Source organism: Myotis brandtii, unplaced genomic scaffold (assembly GCF_000412655.1).
Source record: "Myotis brandtii unplaced genomic scaffold, ASM41265v1 scaffold79, whole genome shotgun sequence".
Classification (NCBI taxonomy): Eukaryota; Metazoa; Chordata; class Mammalia; order Chiroptera; family Vespertilionidae; genus Myotis; species Myotis brandtii.
The window spans coordinates 2407056-2434360 of NW_005371173.1; the positions used below are offsets into that span (position 1 = coordinate 2407056).

General features: G+C 50.3%; 2 protein-coding genes, 1 long non-coding RNA gene and 1 pseudogene across 6 annotated transcripts in view; 3 read left to right on the forward strand and 1 right to left on the reverse strand.

The window, feature by feature from the left end:
• The first annotated feature begins 2594 nt into the window (after nucleotides 1-2594).
• Nucleotides 2595-3103, forward strand: LOC102261746 (annotated as a pseudogene).
• Nucleotides 3104-4481: 1378 nt separating this feature from the next.
• On the reverse strand, nucleotides 4482-6346 carry LOC106724282. Its single transcript, XR_001360035.1, has 2 exons — nucleotides 6174-6346; nucleotides 4482-4678 (listed from the first exon to the last, which is right to left on the reverse strand). It is a non-coding gene; the product is annotated as an uncharacterized LOC106724282 (long non-coding RNA).
• Nucleotides 6347-7514: 1168 nt separating this feature from the next.
• LOC102262047 (tubulin alpha-1D chain) lies at nucleotides 7515-13502 on the forward strand. The gene is made up of 4 exons (XM_005883463.2): nucleotides 7515-7610; nucleotides 11042-11264; nucleotides 11605-11753; nucleotides 12464-13502. The coding sequence occupies exons 1-4, from the start codon at nucleotides 7608-7610 to the stop codon at nucleotides 13445-13447; spliced, it is 1359 nt and encodes a 452-aa protein (XP_005883525.1). The 5' UTR covers nucleotides 7515-7607; the 3' UTR covers nucleotides 13448-13502.
• Nucleotides 13503-19773: 6271 nt separating this feature from the next.
• Nucleotides 19774-27305, forward strand: part of DNAJB2 (DnaJ (Hsp40) homolog, subfamily B, member 2) — an 8335-nt gene continuing 803 nt past the window's right edge. The window contains exons 1-10 of one of the 4 annotated variants that reach the window (XM_005883467.2): nucleotides 19779-19979; nucleotides 20255-20354; nucleotides 20978-21087; nucleotides 22100-22153; nucleotides 22325-22447; nucleotides 23214-23306; nucleotides 23727-23829; nucleotides 24004-24074; nucleotides 24921-25127; nucleotides 26202-27133. In XM_005883467.2, the coding sequence (XP_005883529.1) occupies nucleotides 20290-20354; nucleotides 20978-21087; nucleotides 22100-22153; nucleotides 22325-22447; nucleotides 23214-23306; nucleotides 23727-23829; nucleotides 24004-24074; nucleotides 24921-25127; nucleotides 26202-26212 (837 nt within the window). In that variant the 5' untranslated portion in view covers nucleotides 19779-19979; nucleotides 20255-20289 and the 3' untranslated portion in view covers nucleotides 26213-27133. Of the gene's footprint in view, nucleotides 19980-20254; nucleotides 20355-20977; nucleotides 21088-22099; nucleotides 22154-22324; nucleotides 22448-23213; nucleotides 23307-23726; nucleotides 23830-24003; nucleotides 24075-24920; nucleotides 25374-26201; nucleotides 27134-27305 lie in introns of those variants that run through there. The other 3 variants (XM_005883466.2, XM_014531057.1, XM_005883468.2) reach the window with 3 other exon arrangements.

A 27305-nucleotide genomic window follows, 5' to 3' on the forward strand; every position in this document is an offset into this window, starting at 1 on the left:
AAGAAAATGAGTTCAACCAAAAAAAAATGAGTTCGCGTGTCACTTCTGACACGCGTGTCATAGGTTTGCCATCACTGGCCTAGAGCGAGGCTGCTTTGGGAAATGAGGTCATGGTCTCTACAGAGCAAGAACCTTGGTGATAACAGAACACCGGGCCTAGTGCAGACCTTCCCTGGCTCTTCCCCCTTGTGCAGCCCCACCCCAGCACAATGAAGACCAAAAGAGATTTTAGCTTAGGCAAAACCCTAAACGTCTTTGACTTTCAGGTTCAGATGCTTCATTTGTAAAAGTGGGATAACTTCAGGTTGTGAGGACCAGATGAATTTAGGAATGTGTATAGACATGGCAAAGCACTGTAAGCAGCTATCTGGATTCTTATTTTATTCATTTGTAGTAGTGCGTGTAGTGCATCATGCTGCATTTATTTGTGTACATTTCCATCTTACTACATAGCAAACTTGAAGGTAAGGACTGTATCTTATTCATCTTTGTATCCCTAGTTCCTACCAAGGTGCTTAGCACATGGTAGGCATGTGCTGAGTGTGTGGGATGAATTTTTCACTTCAGAGATGGGACTAAAATTAGGGTAGAAGTCTAAGAAGCCAGAATTTACAAATTGGCAGCCTGGAGGCCAAATTTGCTTTCAGAAATGTTTTGTTTGGCCCTCACAGTGTTAACCCCTGTGACATTTAGAATATGAAAAAATTCAGGAATTGTCTTTGTGTTGGGGCATTTCCAAGACCACCCCTATGTTAGGAGATTAGCTAGAACAGCGCTTCTCAACCTGTGGGTCGCCAACCTGTGGGTCGAGACCCCTTTGGGGGTCGAACGACCCTTTCACAGGGGTCGCCTAAGACCATCACAAAACACATATATAATTACATATTGTTTTTGTGATTAATCACAATGCTTTAATTATGTTCAATTTGTAACAATGAAAATACATCCTGCATATCAGATCTTTACATTATGATTCATAACAGTAGCAACATTACAGTTATGAAGTAGCAACGAAAATAATTTTATGGTTGGGGGTCACCACAACATGAGGAACTGTATTAAAGGGTCATGGCATTAGGAAGATTGAGAACCACTGAGCTAGAAGAACTTGAAGGACTCAGCATAAAATTGTACTCACAACTAAGGTTTATTACAGCGACATAGGACAATACACAGCCAGATTGTAAGGGGGAAAAAACACAAGGAGTGTGTGGAGTAATCTATGCCCTCTCCCTCCCATACGGGCTCACAAAGTGTGTTCTTCCTCCAGAATAAAAAATGGAGCAATATTTCTCTGCAGTGTTTCTGCCCAAAGAAGCCCATCAGAGACTCAACACCCAAGGTTTTTATTGGGTGTCAGTCACATAGGCACCTTTGCCTAGCACATACAACAATTCCAGACTCCTGGAATAAAAGCAGCTGTTCAGCATAAATTATATTATTTAGATTAAGAGTCTAGGCACAACAAACCATCATTGTCAGTTAACTGTTGATTTGGAACACTTCAAAAGCCAAGTTCCCTGATGCCAGCCAAGGGCCAATCTTGTAAGCAGGCCTTTCTAAGGATAGCAATCTCAGGCATTTTATGTTAACTTTTTTCTACACAGTCATATAAAAATGCAGATTTCTAGTTGAGCCAGTGTGGCTCAGTTGAGTGTCATCCCATGCACCAGGAAGTTGCCGGGTTTGATTCCCAGTCAGGGCACATGCCCGGGTTGCAGGCTTGATCCCCAGTAGGGGGCGTGCAGGAGGCAGCCCATTGATGTTTCTCTTTCTCCCTCTCCCTTCCTCTCTCTGAAATCAATTGGGGGGAAAAAAGTCAATAACATAAAAATAAAAATGCAGGTTTCTAGGTTTAATTGAAAAGAACTGGTAGGTCTGGCCGTACTAGGCCTGCATTCCCATTTAGCAACAGTGGTAGGCAGAATAACAGTCCTGCAAAAAGACCCACATCCTAATCCCCAAACCTGTGCCTACATTATCTTACATGGCAAAGGCTTGGCAGATGTGATTAAGGTAAACATCTTGAGATGTGGAGATAATTCTGGATTTTCTGGGTGGGATCAGCCCTTACAAGGGTTCTTGCAAGTGGAAGAGTGGGGCAGGAGAGTCAGAATCAGGGAAGGAGAGGTCAGAAGCAAAAGTCAGGTGTGACTGTTAGCTTTCAAGATGGAAGGGGGCCATGAGTAAAGGAATGTGGGCAGCTTCTAGAAGACAGAAAAAGCAAAGAACAGATTCTCCTCTAGAGTCTTTTGAAGGCGGCAACACTTGCAACACCTTGAGTTTGGCCACATAAGACCAATTGTGGATAGCTGGTCTCCAGAACTGTAACATAGTAACTTTGTGTTGTTTCAAGCTAGTAAGTTTGTAGCTATTTGTTACAGCGGCAACAGGAAACCAATAAGGCAACAAATGGAGCTTTATGATAGGCAACAAGCTGCTCCAATCACTCAGTACACGCCATTCTGTGTCTTCCTGACACAAGACAAGTATCTGTTGCCATTTAACATCATATGCTCAGCCTACCTTACACTTTTATGTTACCCTGGCCCCTGTGGCAAGAAGTTTAACAACCCCTGAGCAGGCCTTCTGGCAGGGAACATGGAAACGGTGCCTCTTTCCGTCTCCGGCTGCCGCAGCGTGAGGAGCTGCCGCCATGTCTGCCCACCTGCAATGGATGATCGTGCGGAACTGCTCCAGCTTCCTGATCAAGAAGCACCGAACCCAATAACCTGGAGGCCCGCAACTCCTTTCGCTACAACAGGCTGATTCACCGCAAGACGGTGGGCGTGGAGCCGGCGCCCGACGGCAAAGGGGTGGTGGTCATCATGAAGCGGAGATCCGGCCAGCGAAAGCCTGCCACCTCCTATGTGCGCACCACCATCAACAAGAACGCCCGGGCCACCCTGAGCAGCATCCAGCACATGATCCGCAAGAACAAGTACCGCCCGGATCTGCGCATGGCTGCCATCCTGCGCAGCCAGAAGCCCTTGATGGTGAAGAGGAAGCGGGCCCGCCCCACCAAGAGCTCCTGAGCAACCCTCCCCCTAAAGCAATAAAGGTATCAGCCTGCTCTCCTTAAAAAAAAAAAAGAAAAAGAAAAGGTGCAGGGAGAATTATCCAAGGCATGCTAGTGGAATGAAGAGTCTACTTCTGATTTTGTGCATGCACACATTTTGTGCATGACTGTGTGTATATCCTCAGGATACATACAGATGCTTCTGAATTAGGGCCATAGCTCTGCATGGATATGCAGGTAATGGTCCATATTACCAGACTGAAAACATCTAGACATTCACATGCATGTACAGAATCTAGGAGACGATTCCAGGCACTTCACTCTTCCCATTGAATCACTGCTTAGTCCATCTACCATACATGGGTGTCCGGCAAAACACACTCTCTTTGGATTTCTATACTTTTCCCCTTGGCCATTGTTATCTCTGTCTTTTCTAACCTTTTCCCAGAATCTTCCACCTCCATCTTGGAGCAGAGCAACAAGGTCCTCAAAGTTTCAAATGACTCCACTGACTCCCTCTGGGAGAGGTGGAGCGGAGCCTTAGTGCACATCCTTCTGTTTTTTTCAGACTGGAGCACCTACCAGCTGTCTTCCTTCGCACAGCCAACCTTCCTAAAGGGATATCTCCACATCTGTTCTCCTCCCCACTCTCTGTGCAGGCTTGGTTCCCATGCTCCACTGAGATGATCTGCCAAGTTCTCCAGTGACTTCCATCTTGCCAATGTTTACATCTCTATCTTCATCTTTCTCAGCTGTGTTTGACATAGTTGGTCCTTCCTCCCTCCTTGAAACACTTCTTTCTTGGCTTCAATGACACCCCCTCTCCTGGTTTTTGTCCTGGCCACTTCTTCTTGGTAGTTTTTCATGGTTTATTTCTAAAGGGAGTTCCCATAGCTCAGTCTGGGCTCTCTCTTTTCTTTGTTTTTGTCCCTGAAAAAGCAACTGTTGAAGGGGGGTGATGAGTGTATGGGGTTGTGTTATATTATCTCTACTGTAAGTGTATTTTTAAATGCCCTTAATAAAAAGTTACAACATTTGTAGGGTTATCCAAAAGGAACAGAACTAGGGTCTACACATTCCCCAACCATAGTGAAAGAACGGAATAAAAAGAAATAACATCTATATGCTGATGACTCTCAAATTGTATCTCCATTTTGGACTTCTCTGAACTTCAGACTCATGTGACTTTTTGCATTGTTGACATCACCACTTGAAAGCCCATGAGACATCTCAAACATAGCACATTCAAAGTAGAACTCTCAATCCCCTCACCCCACTCCCTGCCAAACCTGCTCTGTCCTAGGCTTCTGAGTCTGAGTGAACAATATCACCTGCCACCACATGCTTAAGCTAAAAACCTAGGATCACCCTGCATTCCTCTTTCCCTCTCTCCTTCTCCTCTTTTATTAGTTAGATTTTTTTTTTTTGGCTGCAAATAATGAAAAGCCTAAGTAACAACAGCTTAAACAATGAGGGTATTTATTATCCCACAAGAATTCTGAGTGCAGGGCGGTTCCAGGGTTGCTTCAGTGATGTCACCAATAACCCAGTATTTCCAGCTTTCTGCTCTGGCATCCTCAATGAGCTGGTGACAGCTTCGCTCATGATCACAAGATGCCTGCAGCAGCTCCAAGTATCATGTCTCCAATTGACACTGTCCTACGGCAGGAAAAGGGGGGTTTCCCCCCACATCTCTTTTTATCAGGGAGAAAACCTTTCCTTAAAGCATCCTTGCAGACTTCCCCTTTTAGCTCACTGGCCCCGTTCCTAAACCAATCTCCGGAAGGAGGGACTAGAATTACCATGAATGGTTTAAACTGCTCTCTACTCGCTCCTAGGTCTGGGGAAAAGCCCTCTTCCCTGAGCAAGTGGAAGGGGAGTAATTAAACAAATCAGGACCCTGCCAGCAAAGAAGAAGTGGAGGCAGGGGCAGGTAAGGCTGTTGGGTAGGTCTGCTCACACATTAGCACGTCCCACTACTTTGAACCCAGCCACCACCCACCGTCCCCACTCTAGTCCAAGCCCCACCCCCCATTTCTGGATGCCTACAGTAGCCTCCTAACCAGTTTTCTGCTTCTACTCTTGAACCCCTATAATGCAGTCTCCACACAGCAGCTGTAATAATCTCTCTCAAACACAAAGTAGGCAATGGTGCTTGCTTAACCCTCCTATTGCACCTGTCATAAAAGCTGTTCTCCTTCCAAGTCCCTTTAGCTCTGGGATCTCATCTTGTATAGCTCTCCCCTTCCCTCACTCTGTTTCCTTGAACACGTGGGGCTCACTCCTACCTATGGACCTTTGCACTCACTATTTTCTCTGCCTGGAGCGCTCTATCCAGATCCCGCATGGCTAACACCCTGTCATGCCCTCTCAGCTCCAGTGTCACCTTCTTAGAGAGCCGCTCCTTCTCAGCAGCAGCAGTTCCCACCTCCCATCTCTTTTGGGGCCATTGTCCGGTTTTGTTTTCTCATGTGCAATGGCTCTCTGAGATCGTCTTCTTAATTTGTTATGTGTTTGCCCATGAAAATGTCAGCTCCTTAAGAGCACAGACTCTTTTTGTCCACCACTGTAACCCTGGCATCCGGTACAGTGCTTGGCACATAGTGGACACTCAATAAATATTTGTTGAAGGAATTAGAGTATTGACTGCCTCTTATTTTATAACTTCGGTACATTAATATGCTTTAAAAATCTGTCTCGTTATTCCGTTTTACATAAGGCTTCTTCCCCCACCTGCCTCTCTCTAGAGCTGGTGAAATCTCGGTTGACCCTGAGCCCAACTGGGAGTCCAGTTGGGAGAAGTTAAAGTGCTAGACAAGAACCCGACTGGTGTGGCTCCGTGGTTGAGCATCAACTCATGAACGAGTAGGTCAGAGTTCAATTCCCAGTCAGGGCACATGCCCAGGTTTTGGGCTCGATTGCTAGTAGGAGGCATGCAGGAGGCAGTGCATCGATATTTCTCTCTCTCTTCCTTCCACTCTCTGAAATCAATAAAAACATATTTTTAAAAAGGTTAACAAAGTGCTAGATAAGAGAGTTTGGGGCCCAGTGGGTAGGCCCCGAATTCCTCCATCTGAATAATAATTCCCAGGATGACAATTCCTGAGGTCTGTGGCTTCATGAATCAGCCCTGTAGGAGGCTGGGCTTCCTTACCTTTGAAGTGCTGGTTGACTGTGTCTTCTCTCTGGGGATCTTGGCCTCTTAGGTCCAGGTGGGAGAGAGAATACTTCAGTCTACAACTCAAATCAGAGTTAGCCATGTTGATATTCAGGGTCACTCCCTAGTAAACTGTGATGAGAAGGACTCTGAAAAAGCCCCTCCCTCAAAATAACCCCCACTAATTGCCACAGTGACTGAAATTTCACAGTAGCAACTACTTCCTGGATAGGGTTGCTAGATAAAATTCTCTTATTTGCTAAATATGGCATTCCTATTCCAGGTCATGGTTGCTATTTGGAAAAATGACAGATGAGATGTTGTGTGGTTTCCAGGCAGCATTAGGGTCCATTTGAGGTCATGAATTCAAAGTCAGACTCATCAGCTTGGTTCTGGGTTTTTTCCACTATTTCGCTGGGTCAGTACAGGCACAGACTTGGTGAAGAAATGAATTATGTAGGGTTGTGGTTTAGTCAAACGAAGCTGCTGAAGCTAGAGGGAGGCCAGGGAGTTGAGGGGTATGCAAGAGAATATCACCACTGCAACTGAAAAAGGGAAGGAAGAAAATAGAGACCCAGGACGGGGATGAGGGACAGAGACAACTCTGCCATGTGGAAAGCGGAGAAGCACTGAGCTGACTCCCAGATTCTTCATTCTACCACTAATTAACCCCCATGTGACCTTGGGCAAGACATCGTGGGAATGGAGGCCCCACATTGGCTACCTCACAAAGTTGAGGGTCTCAAAGGAGGTAAGGGGTGAAACAGCCTTAAGAACTACAACACAGAATACAAATGTGAGAGATTAACATTTTTATTTCGTAACTTTGCCTAAGGCCATAGGGCGAGTCCTTCGTTGGAGAAATCAGGGCAGACGAGACCAGCAACAACTTGCACTGAAATAGGGAGAGACTCCGACAAATAGCCCCGAGCCCTGCTCATCAGCTTGTTTTCCCCATGGAGAACAACAGCAATTCTGGACTGAGCACTTAGAAAGTTTATGTTGTTTAATCTTCACAATTCCCCCTCTTCCCATTCTACAGATGAGAAAATTGAGGCAAAAAAGTTAAATGCTAGAGCTGAGGTTAAAACCAAGCTCTTATTCCCTATGTTCTATGAAAGAGTTCCCACCCAAAGGCCCTGAGGTTGATCTCCTGTCCGAGGACTCCTTGTTCTAGTTCACCACAGACTCGTCATAGCCCCACCTACACTCCACCTCCCTCCCCTATTTGGGCCCAGGACCAGGACTTGCCTGCTGCCTGGTAACCAAGTCAACAGGCCTGCCCTCCCGGGGATGTTTCTAACAACATTTCCACCCTGAGAGCAGACCAGAGCGTATAGCAGGCCGGAGGCTGTGGGTCTCTCACGAACCCATCCCTGTTTTCCATCTAGCAGCAGACAGACGACCCCAGTCAGCACTCAGCCAAACAGCATGGTGAGCAGAGATGGGGTACTAAGCATGCAAGTGAGGGTCCCAGTAGGCCCAGGTGGGTGGTATGAGGAATCTCTGGGAGTCAGGTACTCATGGGGCTACAGTGTGTGGGTAGGTGGGGTAGGGACAGGGAAAAGAGACTTCCAGATGTGTGTGCCCCTTCCCAAATGTGCTGATATGTGAGGGTATGTGCAGGGGTGAAGAAGGACAGGGTGATGGTAACCAGGATGTGTGTGTGTGTGTGTGTGTGTGTGTGTGTTTCCTGAGCCTGGACTCAGGAACAGGGCAGCTAAAGGGCTCTGAATTTGGGGTAGGGAGTGTGGGGTAAGCAGGACTGGAGCACAAAATGTAGGCACTGCCCTACACACCCTGAGCCCCATGGCAGATTCACTGTGGTCCCATCTCCCAGCTGTGGGGATACACCCTCATAGCCTTGCCCAACTGCAGTTACATATTAGGGGGGGAGGATGGAAGGGGAGGGGGAAGAAGGAGAGGGAGGTGCTTCCAGTTACCCAGAGTTGTCTGGGTGTGGGATCATTTGATATCTTTAACCTGTCTCCCACACAGGTAGGATAGAAGAGCAGTTAAGGACATAGTTGAAGCCAGGCTGTCCCTGCTTTGAATATTCCTCATTTTGCTCATGACCTTGAACTAGTTGCTTAACCTCTTTGAGAGTCAGTTTCCTCATCTGCAAAATGGGTTAATAAAAATACCTACTCAAAGGGGCTGTTGTGAAGATCAAATGAGATAATGTATGTGAAGCACTTAGCATAGTTTGTGGAACTAATTAATGCTTAATATATGGGACCTAATCAACATAATGACAAAGCCTGCTGGGTACAGGTACGAGATTGTGCTATTTTCACAGTCAAGAAAAAGGAGCAAGGGGAGCAGGACAGTGTCTGACTTTGTAGACAGAGCCCGGCCAGGCTCGGAGGTGCAGCATTTGTCCCTGGCCTGGCCAGGTGGTTGGTGAGCTGAGAAGCTGAGTCAGCTCTCTCTTCTGGACCTGCGGATTTCGGAACTCCAGTGTTCTTAAATCCCTCCCAGATTAATTCGTTAACTTCTCTTACTATGACTCAGTGATTAGGGGCTGAGGGGTTTAGTAGGGGGACCCAACATATGGTGCACCCTAGAATGTGTCATGAAATGAGGCAGGCAACATGCATGCATTCCTTCACTTAATCCTCAAAGAAATTCTAGGAGAGGGCTCTTATTATTGCCCTCCTGTCATAATGGAGGACATCAACAGAGAGGCTAAGACTTGCTCGAGGCAAGTATAGAAGTAATGGGGCTGGGATACAAATGATTTATGGATTAATCCTAGTCATCTAAAAATCATAAGTCAAGGCCCTTATATCATACTAGAGGCCTGGTGCATGAAATTTGTGCACTGTGGGGGGAGAGAGGTTGTCTCTCAACCCAGCCTGCACCCCCTTGCAGTCTGGGACCCATCGGGGGATGTCTGCCTGCCGGCTTAGGCCCAATTCCCCCCACGCCCCCCCGCAGTCCGGGGCGTCCAGGGCTCTCGCAGTCTGGGACCCCTCACTCCTTACTGCCCACCTGCAGCGGAGGCAGGAGAGGCTCCCACCACTGCCACTGTGCTAGCCAGCCGTGAACCTGACTTCTGGCTGAGTGGCGCTCCCCCTGTGGTAGCGCACTGATCACCAGGGGGCAGCTCCTGTGTTGAGTGTCTGCCCCCTGGTGGTCAGTGCACGTCATAGCCACCAGTCATTCCACCTGTTGGTCGATTTGCATATTAAGGTTTTATTATATAGGATAAAAATGTCAGTGACATGTTAAATTTATGGAGAAAGTATCCTCATTAAAAAAATGTACAGCCGAAACCGGTTTGGCTCAGTGGATAGAGCGTCGGCCTGTGGACTGAAAGGTCCCAGGTTCGATTCCGGTCAAGGGCATGTACGTTGGTTGTGGGCACATCCCCAGTAGGAGATGTGCAGGAGGCAGCTGATCAATGTTTCTCTCTCATCGATGTTTCTAACTCTCTATCTCTCTCCCTTCCTCTCTGTAAAAAAATCAATAAAATATATTTTAAAAAAATGTACAAACTATTTTAGATATGAAAAAGGTATAAAGAATAATCTAATGAACACCTGTTACCCACTTTAAGAAATAGGATCTCAAAAAAAGAAAGAAAAAAAGAAAGAAAAAAAAGGAAGAAAAAGGATCGCTTTCCAATTGCATTCATCTCTACCAGAGAGAACCATTATTCCAAATTTGGTTAATATTTTCCTTTGCTTTCTTTATTTTTGCGATATATACATTTTACAAGACTATATAGTAAATATATAAATTTATCTGTCAGTGATGCATAGTATTGGTTATATAAATGGTATCATATTATATGATTCTTCTTAATTTGAGATACATCACTTTAGGCTTCTACTAGCAGTGTAAGAGTTCCCATTTCTTCACATCCTCTGTATTGTTAAGCCTTAATTTGGGGAAATTTGATGAATGCGCTCATTTTATTTGTAAGGTCTGTGGAAATTACTTCTCAAGCAGAGAAGTACTCTGGTAGTACCCAGGGAAGTGGTCTGGGAGACGTCTCTGGTACCCCACTGACTATACTGTCACACATCTGTTAACTTATGAAACTCTCCCTTCCTTAGACAGTGAGCTTCTTGAGGGCAGGGACTGAGTGATAGGTGTTATGTGTCCTCAGTGTCAGCACAGTGTGCAGTACATAGTAGAGGCTCAATAAATCTTTGATGAAGCAAGGAAGTCAAGCCTTCTTGATTCTCATGGGACTCCCCAGGAAGGACACTGACCTTTCTCTTTTCTTAGACCAACAGTCCTGTTTCAGGGGCCAAGGGTTCTTTGACCACCAGCCTTGAATCATGTAGGGAAGACCTTTCTTTCCAGTCCCACCCCACTCCAGAGCCATGCACACCCAAGAGGAAAGATAGCACATGCATGTCGATTCCAGGCCCTCTTTTTCCTTTCTCACTGGCATTTCTGGCTGTCACATGAATCCAGAGTTCTTTCTGCTTCTATAAACCTCTTCCGTATCCTTGACTCCTGAAACTTCACTTGGATCTTGCTTCCCTCACCAGTGGCCCCTAATTTCTTTCTAACATGAGTGGGTTGACTTTGGTTCTCTGCCAGACTCATTTGATCCCCTCGACATTCCTCAAGATGCTTAGTCCCTGAGCAAGACTCCATAAGCTGAGAACTGCCCACATCTTCTGCTTCCCCTGAGGGGTTTGGCCCAGCCCCCAGAACCAATGCCTGTTGGTCCTCAATGCCACCTGTAAATGCTTAGCCACAGGGGGTGGGGCAAGGAGAGCAGAGTCCAAGAAACTTTGCCCTCAGCCGGAGAACCACTCAAGGAAGGCAAGAAGGTAGGAATTGTGTCCAGGCATGATACGTTTCTCTCTGCTAAGGGTGTTTTCTGCCATTTGTCTGCTCAGCGTGAGTGTATCTCAGTCCATGTGGGCCAGGCCGGCGTGCAGATTGGCAATGCCTGCTGGGAGCTCTACTGCTTGGAACATGGAATCCAACCAGATGGGCAGATGCCCAGCGACAAGACCATCGGAGGAGGGGATGACTCCTTCAACACCTTCTTTAGTGAAACTGGGGCTGGAAAACATGTGCCCCGGGCTGTGTTTGTGGATCTGGAGCCCACTGTGATTGGTGAGTGATGATCCATCTCTTCCATGGCCTTGTCCTGGATACCACAGCAAGTCCTTCTCTACAACTGGATAGCACTGGAGTGTGTGGTTCCCAGTTACTGCAGCCAATTAGAACTCCAGATCTGCAGAGCCACTGTCACTCAGCTCTAGAGTTTCAATGTCACCCCACATCCCTTTCCTTTTCTTGATGAACACTTAAAGTCAAGGGCAATAGCAGCAACCTGAATGGGGCTCCTCCAGGGTAGGACTTGGAGCCTAGAGATCCCACTTCTCCTGGGTACCCTGGGGCTCTGGGAGCCAGACTACAAGAGGAGTGGGGCCTAAAACTCTGTTCATTGCAGATGAAGTTCGGACGGGCACCTACCGCCAACTTTTCCATCCAGAGCAGCTCATCACAGGCAAGGAAGATGCTGCCAATAACTACGCCCGAGGCCACTACACCATCGGAAAGGAGCTCATTGACCTGGTGCTGGACCGGATTCGGAAGCTGGTGAGAGAAGGGCTAAAGGCTGGGGATTCTTGTTGTGGTTTGGAGGCCAGATAGGGGAAGGGCAGCTTCAGCCCTTGAGAGCCTCCTGGAAAAGTCTTAAACACACAGGATCAGGGCCCTGCATCCTGGTCAGGGGACGCAGCGTATAGCTGCAGCCCGGAGCTGGATGTCTTCTTTATCTTCTACAGCAACAGGCCCAATCCTGGGCAGCATGGCCACCAGGGCAAACCTGTCCATGGCTGCCTGGCCAAGTGATGGAGGCCCATAAGCATTCCCAGACTATCACCTTGAGTTGTAGGGGTGAGGGCAGAGGCCTTATAAAAAGCAGGGATCCAAATCATGCTGGCCCAGGGCTCTGTGACTGACTTTGGGGATAAGTTCCTGGATTGTTGGAGAAACCCTCCAGAAATATCTGGAGTTAAATCAGGGAGACACGGGTATGGGTAGAGCTGGCAAATGGTGATGACAAACATGATTATGTTACCAGATTCAAGAGAGCTGTTGGTTAGAGACCTCAGGAGGCTTTAGAGAGGAAGAGGGATGAGGAGGAGAGAGTGGGCCGACCTTATCAGGCCCTGTTTTGTGCTCTTGGAAAAAGTCTTCCAAGGATTTTATGACCCATGGGGGGAATGTGAAACAGCACAAGCTGGTTCTTTCCCATTTGTCAGCTGTGCTTCACACCCACAATTCTCTTCGCCTTCACTTTCTAGGCTGACCAGTGCACAGGACTGCAAGGGTTCCTCATCTTCCACAGCTTTGGAGGGGGCACCGGCTCCGGCTTCACCTCACTCTTGATGGAGAGGCTCTCTGTTGATTATGGCAAGAAATCCAAGCTGGAGTTCTCCATCTACCCAGCCCCCCAGGTGTCCACAGCTGTGGTCGAGCCCTACAACTCCATCCTGACCACCCACACCACCCTGGAGCACTCAGACTGCGCCTTCATGGTGGACAACGAAGCCATCTATGACATCTGCCGCCGCAACCTGGACATCGAACGCCCCACCTACACCAACCTCAACCGCCTCATCAGCCAGATCGTCTCCTCCATCACAGCTTCCCTGCGCTTTGATGGGGCCCTCAACGTGGACCTGACAGAGTTCCAGACCAACCTGGTGCCCTACCCACGCATCCACTTCCCCCTGGCCACCTATGCGCCAGTCATCTCCGCAGAGAAGGCATACCACGAGCAGCTGTCGGTGGCGGAGATCACCAATTCCTGCTTTGAGCCTGCCAACCAGATGGTGAAGTGTGATCCCCGTCATGGCAAGTACATGGCCTGCTGCCTGCTGTACCGTGGAGACGTGGTGCCCAAGGATGTCAACGCTGCCATCGCTGCCATCAAGACCAAGCGCAGTATTCAATTCGTGGACTGGTGCCCCACAGGCTTCAAGGTTGGCATCAACTACCAGCCACCCACTGTGGTGCCCGGAGGTGACCTGGCCAAGGTGCAGCGTGCCGTGTGCATGCTGAGTAACACGACCGCCATTGCCGAGGCTTGGGCCCGTCTGGACCACAAGTTCGACCTGATGTATGCCAAGAGGGCGTTTGTGCACTGGTATGTGGGTGAGGGCATGGAGGAGGGTGAGTTCTCTGAGGCCCGGGAGGATATGGCTGCCCTGGAGAAGGATTACGAGGAGGTAGGCATGGATAGTGTGGAGGGAGAGGGAGAAGAGGAGGAGGGGGATGAATACTAGGGGAATCCTTTGTATCTATCCTAAATAAAGTGCTGTGGCATTATTGTCTCACAAATGTCTTTTTCTCTTGGGGAAAACCAATGAGAGACAGGAAGGCTGGTATCTTATCCTGGGGTCCCCAGAAAGCAGATCTGATTTCAGATTTCATTAATGGGTGTGATCCTAGGAAGAGAGTGTAAGGCAGGAAAGGAGGGAGAATTTAGAGCAGATGCAGCTGAATAAATGGCATCTCAGAAGCAGTCCTTGGGTAGGAGTGGTGGTGAGGATGGGGGAATTGATGCACCGACTCCACTCTGCCATTGGTTAAACCTCTAGTCCATTAAGCATGAACCCCCCTGAACTTCTGGGTTGCACACCCTTGGGCTGCAGCGTCAGCAAAGAACCCCTGGGACAGGAGGTAAGGCGCTTCTAAACAGCACGTGTGTGAAGTTGGTCGGAGCCTCACAAGACTGCAACTGGCGCTGGTGAGGCCAGGTGGGTCTGAAGTGGTGCCTCAGAGGAGTCTGATGTAGCTGACACAGTCTGACATAGCTGGTGTTCACCCTATAGAGGGGAGTTATCTTCTTCAGGAAGGCAGTTGGGTTTAGAGAGACCAGAAGCTGGCATTAAGGCAGAACAGTGGCACTGTGGCCGTAACCACGGAACAATGGCTGGGGAGGGGCTGGGCTTGCCCTCCTGCGAACTCCATCAACACTCGCCATTTTTTGATGAAGACAATTGACCCTTTTTTCAAATGCCATGTGTTATACCAGCACAGCTTCCAGCCCTCACTTCCAACCAGATGGCTGCCCCTAAAATCTTTGTATATGGACTTTCTGTAGCTCCCGCTGGGCGGGAGGGTTGGTTCAGCCATCGGAGCTGTAGAAACTTGAGCAACCCCACCCTACCCCCAACCCTCCAGCGAGATTCGAGATTTGGTGCCCAGTGTTGCCCTCTGCAGTCCTTCCTGCAGCCTCCTGCTCTCAGGAGTGGATGCTGGGAAGCCAACCTTAAAGTGAGTAACATCAGGAAGCTGCTATCACCCCTAGGGCTGGAGGCCAAGGGATGAGATGATAATGCCAGAGGCTTGGAACTGGGACACCAGGTGGGAGCTGAAGCCACAGCAGAGCTACCCAGAGTGACCAGGAGGGAATAAGGAGGGAGGGACATTTGGCAAGAGTCAGAGCCATGGAGGAGACACACCACTGTCTGAGGTGCCCCTTGATTTGAAAGAGGGAAATACCTTGGCTTCTCCCTTCCTCCCACCCTCAATCTTCGATCAGTGTCTCCCATTGGCTGAACCTAAACAGAAGCTAGTTGGCAAAGGGGCCGAGGAAAAAGAGGGTGCAGCCTTTGAGACACAGAGCAGGGCAGGAAGATGGAGGAATGGATCTCAGAGAAAACAGGCTAATAAAACACATACCTGCACCTTGGGCGACACCGGAAATGGAGTGACTCCTGCCTTCCCAGAGACCCATTACCTGTCCCGTCACTTTTGTTCCAATAATTACTTTGTAGTAAGTAGAGGATGGAATGGAAGCAACAGAGTGGTGGTGGTGGGGGGGGGGTTAGAGAAGAAAATGGGTGTGCCCGGCATAGCAATTTCCTCCTTCTAGTTTGGAGTAATTTGTCCAGAGAAAGCAAGTATTCTCAGTGTGAGGATTTAAGCTCACACGGGAAGCTCTGTCCTGGGAGGAGAGAGGCCTGAAGTTGTGTGTACATGTGTGTAGTGCTGGTGGTGGGGGGTTATTTAATTCAGAGGGAGTATTTAGAAGCCCATTTTGGCTGAATAGCTCAGCTGTATCCTCAAAGCTGTTTATTTTTTTCACTAAGAGAACCGATTTTCAAATCTTTATTTGACTCATGTCTTTCTCGATTGGTTTCAAACTTGGGGAGGGAAGAGAGGTTTTGGGCGGAGAGTCCTTCAAATTCCAAGCAATCATGTCATTTATTGAGCATCTACTGGGCCCTATGTCCATATTACCTGGTTTAATCCTGAGGTAAATACAGTTATACCTACTGGGCTGGAAGCTTCATGGGAACAGAGTCTATTCTACTCTCAGGACCAGAATGCTGCCCAACATATATTAGATACTCAGTATTTGTTGAATAGACGTGTTAAATGAATGCCTGTTTTATAGATGTGGAGACTGAGGCTTGCCCAAGGTTACTCAGCCAGTAAAGGAAGGTGTAAGGATTCAAACCCCAGGCCAGCCTGGGCCAAAGCTTATGCTGCTGCCCTCCCCTTCTTCAGGTGCCCTCCCCTCCTGCCTATAGGAGTTACAGGCCCCCCTCCAGACACCAACTTTTCTGGGCCTGCCAAGGCCCAATTCCCAGACAGTGACTCAGGTGCCTCAAAGGCAGGGAGGGGGTGACACTCCCCTTTACTCTGCCCTGCCCAGGCATGTGTTGTGGGGGGGGGGGGATAACAAGGGTCCAGTTTCTGGGCTGAACAAGAGCAGAGGTGTCTTTGGGCCCATGTTTTGGGGCTGTCAGTGCCTTCTGAAAAGTCGTCTCCCTACCCCCCAACATCTCATAGGAGGTGAGGTGAGGGCTTGGGAGGCCAGCAGGGAGGGCCTCTCCTGCCAAGATGCTGGGCATCCAGAGAGGCAGTCAGGCTCCCTTCCTGTCCATGGTACCAGCCAGCCCACCCTGGGCAGCTGTAAGGCCACCTCCTCTCAGACCCGAAAGGCCTCCCAGCTAGAAACTCTGCTGGCAGGTGCTGGCAGGCCTAGGTTGGACTGGGTGTGCGTGTGTGGAGGTGGCAACTCTGACCTCCATAGGGCAGCTGGGAGTGACCCAACCGGGCTCCTGAGGACTCCCTCAGTGAAGGGGAATGCTTTCATCCCTGATGCCTCTAAAGCTGGACTACAATTATCTCCTGCAGGCAGACACAAGAGACAGACTCCCAGCCTTGGATCCCACCCAACACCTTTATTTTCTCGCCTCTGATGTGTCCAGAACATGCCTGCCCCCAAAGCAGCATTCCCACCATTCCCTCCTCCTGGAATGCCACTCCCCCTGCTTGTCTCAATGTTGTCATTCCTTCCAGTTGAGGTCATGGTCACTCAGAACCCATCCAACCCTGGGAGCTCTGCCTCCTCTAGATCCTCCCAGCCCCTACTGCGTGTGTCTCTATCACTCATTTTGTACTTGGCATAGGCTGCTTAGCTTCTTGCCAATAACCTATTTTCCCAATTTTTTAAAAATTCTGTATGTATCTGTACAGTTATCTACACATGCTTCAGAGTTCAAAAGTACCAACGAGATGAACAAAAATAAGCTTATACAGTGAAAATGTTTCCTTCATTGGTTCCCCTCTTGGCAGCCACCACTGTTGACTTTTTTGTTAGTGTTTCCTTCCAGAGACATCTATACATACCAATGTGTGTATACACATCTACATACACTTTGTTCTATGCCTGTCGCCCCCCCCCCCACACACACACTTATCAATAAATCTAGAAGATAGTCTGTGTTAGAACATACCTCATTCTTTCTGGTGGCAATTTAGTATTCCATTCCATTCAATCACTTATTTAACCAGTGTACTGGTTAAATGGGTATTTAGGTTGTTTCCTTTTTTTTTTTTTTTTTTTGCTATTGAAAAGAATGCTGCAACCCTTGTGTATACTTCTTTGCACGTATATTCAACCATAAGTTATTAGAATTGCAATCGTGGTCAAAGGCTATGCACCTTTAATTTTAACATACCCCATATTGCTCTGTTTAGAAGTTATACCAAATTACCCTCCCTCTACCAGTGTATGAGAATGCCTGTGCCCACAGCCTTGCCCATATGATGTACTGAACTTTTTAATCTTGGTCAATCATCTGATAAGTGAAAGTATTTTGTCACAGATCTCCTTCATAATTCTCTTGTTATGAATGAGATTGAGCATCTTTTCAATTGTTTAAAAGTTGCCGAAACCGGTTTGGCTCAGTGGATAGAGCATCGGCCTGCAGACTGAAAGGTCCCAGGTTCGATTCCGGTCAAGGGCATGTACCTGGGTTGTGGGCACATCCCCAGTAGGAGATGTGCAGGAGGCAGCTGATCGATGTTTCTCTCTCATCGATGTTTCTAGCTCTCTATCTCTCTCCCTTCCTCTCTGTAAAAAATCAATAAAATATATTTAAAATAAATAAATAAATAAAAGTCGGTACTTTCTCTTCTATGAACTATCTTGTCTGTGCCCTTTGCCCATTTTTTAAAAAATGGCATTGCTTGTCTTTTCTTATTGATTTGTTGGAATTCTTTGTGAACAAAGGAGATGAATCCTGTTTGCTAGATGTGTTTTATATAATTTCTCCCAGCTGTCATTTGTCTATGTTCCAGCTATATTTTCATCTTCTTGAGTATAGGGACTAGAACTTAAGCCTCTTTGTATTCCTATTCTTAATACAACCACTTACATGGTAGGTGCTAGAAAAATGTCTGTGGAGATAAGAGAAGTAAGAAGAAAGAGATTTGGAAGATTTTAGAGTGACCTAACCTATTCCTTCCTCTTATACCAAGATCAGTCAGACTTTTGTTGTAAACAGCAGAAACTAACTCTGGCAAATTAAAAAAAGCACACACACACACACACACACACACACACACACAGACTTAGAGAGGTATCAGGTAGCACACAAAATCAGTATGAGGGCCACCAAACAAGCCTCTGTAAACAGGTAAGCACCAAGGGAACGTGGGCAGCCGGCACCACAGTCAAGGTCAGGGCACAGGACAGCTTGCCAGTCCCTCTGCCCACTGCAGTGAGGCCCCCTCCCACCCAGGCACCGAGGCTGACATTTTCTCCTCCGGACACTAGAGGCCACTGCTGGCTCCACTGCCATCACAATGCAGAAATGAATTCTCAACTGCCCCAGCTTTTCTGTGACTTGATCCAGATTCAGAATCCCAGTGGGAGCTTGCCACTGGCAGAGCTGTGTCTTTTGCCTGCACCCTTGGAGCCGAGAAGTCTAGGAGAGCAAGTGTCCGGGCTTTCTGGCAGGCGGTGGCTGGCCTGGCTGCCTTCAAGACCTACGCAATGGGAATTCCCCAAATGTAGGCAGGAGGCTCAGACTGTGGGCAGCCAGGACAACTGGACAAAATTCTCTTATTTGAGGATGTAGCTGAGCTATTCAGCCAAAATGAGCTTCTAAATACTCCCTCTGAATACCACTTCTAAATACCACTCTCTTTGCCCATGTCTGGCTCAAGCCCTTCTCTTCAGAGAAGCATTTCTGGGTCATAAAGCCAAAACACTCTTCTGGCTTCATAGCCACTGCTGCTTGGGCCAATAATGATGCCAAGGAAGACTGTACTACGACTGACTACGTACCCCACCTCATCTGACTTTCAAACAGCCCTAGACTTTCCCTGTATTTAAGGAGGGAAAATTGAGTCCTTAGAGTTTTCCCCAAATCACATAGTAGTGCCAGGCTGCAAATCCAGATCTATTTCCAAAACTTTGGGGTTTCCCAGTGGGCTGTATTAACGGCTGGTATCTTACTGAGTTGGGCCTGAGGAGGCAGGGATTGGGCCACAGTCTTCTTTTTATATCCTGGCCACATCTACTATGGAGAAGATGTGCAATTAATGCTTGGTGGATATCAAGCAGGAGCCAGTTCTGGAAAGTTCTCTAAATCTCCCATGAAGCTTGAACCCAGGACTCATTTTGAGGCAGAAGTCTACTTAATAGGATCACGTTGGGAAGGAAAATCTTAAAACCAGGGATTTCTTTTCCTTTTTTTTTTGGTTTTCCTTTTACCCTTTAACCCTACTTCCCCAAATGTGTCAAAACTGCCTGTAAGAGGTTGGCAACCGTGCATTATTTAATCATCCAATGGCTGTTTTTGAACCCCACCACTGTATTTGAGCCCTAATACTCTAGTACAAAAAAGACACAAGCTCTGCCCTGTGGAATTTACATTTTAGTGGGCAAAGTACATGTCAATCAAATAAACAAATAAATGCTCATTTGTAACTCTGACAAGTGTGATTAAGGATGCCACAAGACGCTATGAGAGGCAGGTCTGTCCTCTTTTGAGGACCTGGGGCTAGAGGTGGAATCTGAAAAAGGGGGAAGATTTAGGCCCAAAGGGGAAATCTGTGAGTCCTTGAGGTGGCGATTTCCTCCGGGGTGAGTTAACTATCGATCATTGAGCCTGTTTAGAGAAAAGCGACAGCGGGACCAGGGGCCAGGTGGCTTGTTGGTTGGCAAGTGTGTCCGCCTGGATGGAGCTCGCCACGGTCTCCCAGGGCCCAGCTGGGGATGACGTCTTCCTGGTGCAAGCCCAAAATAGCCGGCTCCGCCCCCATCTCCCGGCAGCCCGTGCAGCAGCACCCCCACCCCACCCCCACCCCTCCCCACACCCCAGGTGACCGGCCGGGCCGGCCTCCTCTGACTCTCTAGTAGTTTCCGTGCAGCTGACGCATGCCTGCGCGCACAGCTGGGCCGGGAGCGTCCTACGCAGCAGCCGCGAGCCCGGCAGCGGGTGCCAGACGGTTCCCTGCGGGGTGCAGGGGCGGGGCGCCGCAGGGGCCCGAGGACTCCGGGAGGAGGAGGTGCGGGCAGGGTGCCGGTTCAGACTAGGGGCTCTGGGCCGGGCTGCGGAGTTCGGGGGCTGCTGCGATAGGGCTCCCCGGGCCTGGGCACCGAGATAGCCGGTGGCACCGGCCTGCGGGGGCCGATAAGGCGGCTCGAGCGAGCCTAGTCACCGCCGCGAGCAGAACCCGGTGGGCCCCGCTTCCCCTGGAAGCGCCGCCCGCCACCTGGGGGGCTCCGGCCCCAGGGAGGCGCCCTTGGGTCTTTCTGCCTGACTCGTCCTTCTCTCCTGCAGCCCGCGGAGGCCCGCCTGACTGCTGACAAGTTGCCATGGCATCCTACTATGAGATCCTAGACGTGCCGCCCAGTGCCTCCGCAGATGACATCAAGAAGGCGTAAGTGCCTCCCCTGCGCACCGCAAAGCCTCTCCCACCGCCACCTCCCACCACCAGCACCTGGGGGCCCTTCAGAGGCAGAACCAGGCCCTTGACATCTGTAGGGAGGAGGGAGACCCCCGATGAGTAGGAGGACGTCCATAGCTGTGAAGTTCTGCTGGGAGCTGGGTCCTTCTTTAGTAAACTTTCCCTTCCCCTCCCTTGCAGTCCTCCCCCACCCCCCAGCCCCTAGATGGGGGCTTTCTCAGGATGCTGGACAAAGATGCCCAGGCACTGACCAGGAGGGACCTCTGCCCCTCTACCCTCCATGGCCACCTGTACCTCCCCCCCCCCCCCTTTGCAACCCCAGCCCCATGGAGCCCCAGGGAGAGTGAGGGCTGGGCCTTCTCACCCCCACATTATCATCTGTTACTACAAGTAGTCCCAGCACTGGCTGCAGAGGAGAGATAGGCCTCCGCTAAAGGCTAAAGCACCGCAGCGGAGGCCGCCCAGCAGCTGGTGTGGAACAGGCTCACGTATGAAAGGACATTGGCTGGCTAATGGGAAAGTGGGTCATTCTGTTCTGTGATGGGAAGTGCCTGCACTTGTCCCTCGGCCCTCCCCTCTGAACCCACTTCCTGCAGGTATCGGCGGAAGGCTCTACAGTGGCACCCAGACAAGAACCCGGATAATAAAGAGTTTGCTGAGAAGAAGTTCAAGGAAGTGGCGGAGGCATATGAAGTGCTGTCAGACCGTAAGGCCAGGGATAGAGCAGGGCAGCACCCATCACCCCCACTTCGTGCCCTATTGCATTCCTTCCTAAAGCCATGCCTTTTCCAAGCTGGCATTTAAGCACCCCCCCCCCCCCCCCCCCCACACACACACTTCCCACAGGGACTCTGGGACCTTGTTCCTTCAAATGAGCACCTACTCTGTGCAAACTACCTTTTTGTTCTTTCCCTAATCCTCTGAGCTCAGTGTCTGCTCCCCAATGTCTGGTAGTTGCAACAGGGTTCCTGACAAAGGAGAGGATGCCCGGCATGTATGCCAAGCCGCCGCTGTGCCAGGCATGGGTGGGTGTAATCTCCAGGAGTGCTCACAGTCATCCTGCGAGGCAGAATTTATCACCCCCATTTTACTGGCAAGGGAACTGAGGCTGGGAGAGGTGAAGTAACTTGCTCAAGATCACACAGCTGGAATATGAGTCCAAGTCCTTTTTTCATTCATTCAAAAAATATTCATTGAATGTTTATGGTGCTGGGCCCTTGCTGGGTACTGGGGAACAATGGAGGACAAGAAGGCACTGTTCTCATCCTGATGGGTTTATCACATTCTGGTCAGGGAAGATTGACATTACCCAAATAAATAGATAGACAAGAGTATTCCTAAGGAAAGTAGCAGGGGGACGTGAGAGGGATGTTGCGATGGTCCCAGAGGCCTCTCTGAGAAAGTGACACGTAGGCAAAGCCCTGATCAGGAATAACACAGTCATAATGAGCTAACATTTACAGAACACTTACTATGTATCAGGCATTGTGTTAAGCCATTTCCATGAATTGTCTCATTTAATCCTGCAACAACCCTCAGAGGTAGGTGCTGTTATGTCCATTTTACAGATGAGCTGCAGCTAAAACCTATAGCCCCTGTCCCCTTTGCACCTTGCTGCCCCCAAGTGTCAGTCTCTGGGCAGTCTTCTGAGGGTCTTAGGCCAAAAGGGGAGGCCGTCATCCCAGAGGCAGGGGAAATGACCTGGTCTCTTCTTCCAGAGCATAAGCGAGAGATCTATGACCGCTATGGCCGGGAAGGGCTGACTGGAGCAGGTAGGTGGAGTGGTGGGGCCCACAAATGGAAGTGGGTCAGGGAGGAGAGGGGGAGGGCAGCTGCTCGCAATGGATGCTCTCTCGGGGCTCCTGGCCATGCCTGAGGTGGGGTCCCCTGGCTCGGCCAGGATGTACACTCTAAGCCCCCTCCTCAATCTGCCTCTCCTTCAGGAACTGGCCCATCTCGGGCGGAAGCTGGCAGTAGTGGGCCTGGCTTCACCTTCACCTTCCGCAGCCCCGAGGAGGTCTTCCGGGAGTTCTTCGGGACTGGAGACCCTTTTGCGGAGCTCTTTGGTGAGTGGACTCCAGAGGCCCCTGACTAGCTTGCCGTCCCCCTGCAGGCCCGCCCTCCGTCAGCTGGGAGGTCCTGATGGGGGAGGCTGAGAGGGAAGCAGAATTCCACAGACGGAAGATGTTGTGGGGGTGGATCCAGTGAGAGCGGGGACAGAACCTTACACAGGCCTCAACTCACGTGACCCAGGAGTGGCACTTCAGAGACTTGTCTTATGAAACGATAACAATGATACATTGTTAGGCCTCCACAGTGACAGCCATGAAGCAAGGCTCAAAGCCTCATGTGACAGTGATAATGCCATCACCAACAAAAACAGTTACCATTTTTTGAAATGATTAATATGAACTCTGTGAGGCAGATAATTTTATCCCCATTTGCAGATGACAAAACCGAGGCACATTCAAATCACTTGCTTAGAGATACAGCAGATGGCAGAGCGGGACTCGTCGCTGTGTTGGCCTGACATCACACCGTACTGCTCTTCTTATATGGAAGGAACTCTCTGTCCTCCCTCACTCTTTCCCTCCCACCTCCTTCCTTTATTCTTTATTGTGGACAGAATGTACTACTGAACCTTTTCATCTATAATATTAAAAAGGAATTCAATTTATAAATAAGTTCAAGCAGAAAAGAAAAAAAAATCAGACTTATGATTTATGATTAGCAGCTTATGTTTCTAGACTTTAAAGCAGGATTCACATATTTATTTATTTTTTTTGAGGAAATCTCTTCACCAGATGATTGTTAATCTGCTTACTGTTGCAGAAGAACTGGGCCCCTTCTCAGAGCTTCAGAACCGGGGTTCCCGGCCCGCAGGCCCCTTCTTTGCCTTCTCTTCCTCCTTCCCTGGACACACTGGTAAGTGCTGTCCCTTCCCATTTTCACCGTTTCTAGACTTTAAAGAATCACATATTTATTTATTTTTTTTGAGGAAATCTCTTCACCAGATGATTGTTAATCTGCTTACTGTTGCAGAAGAACTGGGCCCCTTCTCAGAGCTTCAGAACCGGGGTTCCCGGCCCGCAGGCCCCTTCTTTGCCTTCTCTTCCTCCTTCCCTGGACACACTGGTAAGTGCTGTCCCTTCCCATTTTCACCATCTCTGCATCCTGGAACCCCTCGCCTCAGCTCCTGGCTTTTCCAAGGCTCTCTGGTGCATCCGGAGCCCTGCCTATGGAGAGAGCACACAGGTTCCTGGCCCATTGTGACTGCAGCCTGCTGCATACAACCCTGGTCTAACAACCTCTCCTCCTCCTCCTCCTCCTCTGTCCCAATGCCAGAAATCTCCTCCTCGTCTTTCTCCTTCAGTCCTGGGGCTGGTGCTTTTCGCTCTGTCTCTACATCCACCGCCTTTGTCCAGGGACACCGCATCACGACGCGCAGGTGAGGGCTCCTTCTGGGACCATACGGGGTGGAGGGGGAGCTGCATACAACTAGAAAGTCGGCCCCTTGAGGGCAGAGCCCAGTCTGTCCCGTTCACTGCAGCATCCCAGAGCCTGGACGAGCGCCTGTGGGACTCAGGCATGCCCGCTGAATGACCTGTGCTGTCTCCCACAGAATCATGGAGAACGGGCAGGAGCGGGTGGAAGTGGAGGAGGACGGGCAGCTGAAGTCAGTCTCCATCAATGGTGAGGAGCAGCCCTGTCACTCAGTCCCTGGCAGGAAGCCCCAGCCCTATGCCCCAAAGCTACCTCCTCAAACTGCTGCAGTCTCAACTCCCTCAGAGCAGGGAGGGAATGGCAACCACAAGCCAGACTTGCAGGATCTCTGGATGGTGATCATGGGGATGGGGACCAGGACAGGGAATTGAGGAGCCTCCCAGGGCACAGCTAATGACTGTCATCATTAGTGGGGTGCATTTGCAGGACTCTACTATTTTTAAAGCACTTGCATGCATACCATGTCCTCTATATTCTTCAAACAGCTGGGGAAAGCAGGGCAGTTGGTGTTTGCCCTAGTTTTCACTTGAGGAAGCTGAGCCTCAGCACAGTTAAATGGCTATAAACCCAAGTACCCTCAGGTCCAAGGCTCTGTCCTACTTAGTGAGGAGGAAATCCAGGAATGAAACTCAGGACGCAGGATTCCTGGAGCTGAACTCTTACCACAACTCCTTGCTGTACAGGGTGGTCGCCATGGCTACCCTTTCATGCCTGCCGACCTGCTGACCCTGGGAACACTGTGCTGTCTTGCTTAATCATCGGGACAGTTTGGCAATGCAGGATTTCTCATGATTCCCATTTTATAGATGAGGGAAGGGAGGCTCAGGGAGGTAGAATGACTTGCCCAAGGCGGTAGGTAGCTCATGCTGGAACTGAATCCCTGCCCATGTTCATAACCACTGTGCTAGGTGTTCACATGCATGGATGCCATTTCCCAAAGAGGAGCTGGAAGTGGTCAGAGTGCTGCATGAGGCAGCCTGGCAGGATTCCCCTGGCCTGGGCCAGGGGGCCTCATGGTGCCTGTGACTCCTGTAGGTATCCCAGACGACCTGGCACTGGGTTTGGAGCTGAGCCGTCGGGAACAGCAACCGGCTGTCACCTCCAGATCTGGGGGCGCACAGGTGCAGCGGTCCCCTGCCTCACGCCCTTTTGACAGCAGCCTCTTGGAGGAGGATGAGGACATGCAGCTTGCCATGGCCTACAGCCTGTCAGAGATGGAGGCAGCTGGGAAGAAACCGGCAGGTGGGCGGGACACACAGCGAAGACGGCAGGGGCAGCCCAAGGCCCAGTACCAAGTTCCGGGCATGGGGGGGACTCAGGAGAGTGCAAGGAGTGACACAGCCAAACCTGGCTCCCCCATGGAGGTTAAGGCCGCTCAGTGCCTCATCCTCTGATCGCCAAGCTCAACCCACTCCAATTCTGGGTGACCTGGGTCCTGCTCACTGTCAGAACAGAGGGGGATGTGGCCCCTCCAACCCCATGCTCCCCCGACAGTTTCCCTCCAGGCCCCCTGCACTCTGGTGTGGACTCAGGCTTTGCTCTGCTGAGCTGATAGGTCCCTGGTGAAGCCCAAGCTGTGGGAGGACCTGAGGAGCCAGGATGCACTTCTTATATGATGGGGGCTTTCTAAGGGGCATTAGTGGTTTGGGGCAGGCCTTTTGTGCCCAGCAACCTGTGTTGCTGATGATGTCAAGGAAGGAGGACTTGGCCTGGGGTTCTCTGAGCCCGAGTCGGCAGCTCCACTGGGGAGTCTCGGCTCTCCCTGTCCAGCTGCGGGCACCCTGCCCTGGTTTCTGTGCTGTGCTGAGCTCTGACTGTCTCTGTTGCTTCCCTTCTGGTGCTGCTGCTCTTCCTTACTCTGCAATTCCCCGTGGGCCGCATCGCTTGCTTTCACTGCTGTCTGGCTAGGACTCCCTTCTTCCTTCCCCAAGAAGGCCTCTGTGTGTCGAGGAAGATGCTGTGGCCGGTAGGGCCATAAGGTCTTCCGGGGAGGCTGGCTGGGTGGGGTGGGAGCCTCTGGGCCATCCAGATTCGGAACCGGAGCCCGCTCCTCCTCCCTTCTTCTTGCTGCCTCAGCCTGCCCTAGGCCTTGGGACTAGGCAGAGGTGAGGCCGGCTAACCCGGGAGCAGTGGGATAAAGCCAGGGTGCCCCAGGAGGGAGGCCTACAAGGGGACCGTGCCCCATCCCACTTCACCATGCGTCAGGGCTCAGGGAGAGGCCACAGGGCCAGCCCAGGTCTGCATGCTCTGTGGCACCATCCTCCACGGCTTGCTGCTGACCCTCTCTCCTGTCACCCACCCCCACTCTCTTCCCAGATGTGTTCTGAGCTGGATGTCCGGGATCCAGAGTCGATGCACAGTTCCTACAGGACAGCGCCCTCCTCTGTGGGCTGGGAGGGGACTCTCCATTCCTCTCCCTCACCTGTGCTGAGCATAGAGCTGGGCCTGGGTGGTGGGTGGGGTCTGGGTGGGAGGCGTCAGTAGTCTTAGCCTGTAAACTCTTCACTGGGTGTTTGGTGCTGTCTCTTGGAGACTACTAGTCCCAGAATGCAACACACCCTGCCTCATTTCTGATAGATTGTGCTTGGGGGAAGTGGTGTGTGGTTATGGAGCTGTGCATCTTGGGACATGTAGTTCCACTCCAGGTCTGCCTGTCACTGGCTGTGAGATGGGGAGAACTTATCATTTGATATGCCCCTAGCAGGGATGGTGAAAATGTGGATGAAGGGGTAATGGTCTGAGCTTCCATTCCCCTGACACCTCTTGCTAGTAGCGGGGTTAGCGTGTAGAAATCAAAGCCCTGTGGCATCTGGGAGAGGCTCTTTTCTTGTGGACAGTATAGGGGTCTGAGGAACAGCTGGGACGGGATCACTAAAAGCTGATGGGTGTGGACTGGCAGAGAGCTTGAAGGGAAGGGCCCTCTGGGGTGTGTGTGTGTGTGTGTGTGTGTGTGTGTGTGTGTGTGTGTGTATCTGGGATTGGCATGCGATGGGAACTCCAGGCATGTTGCTGCTTGTATGGCTTCTATGGCCTCTGACCCTGCTGACCATTCTTTCCAACACCACAGCTGAGCTGCCTCTCCTCCTCCCTGCCTGGGGAGCCCCATGGCCAGGGAGGGGAGTGGTGGAGCTGGGGTATGCCAGACCCTGTGACATTGTGTCTCAGAGACCTATCAAAGACAGCTGGGCTGAGCTCAGGCCAGAGGGAAACACTGGAAGTTGGTCAATAAAGCTGAGTTTCGAGAGCTCGGTGGTGCTGTGCTCCTGTGTCCTTCCTTCCCAGGGAGGCCCGGGGACCTATGGGACCAGTGGGTGACACACCTTCCTTTATTGCCCAAACACCTAGAGGTTGCAAGCCTTCCCAGCTGACAGCAGACATCCCCTCTTTGACTGGTCTGCTTACCCCCCCCCCCCCCCCCCC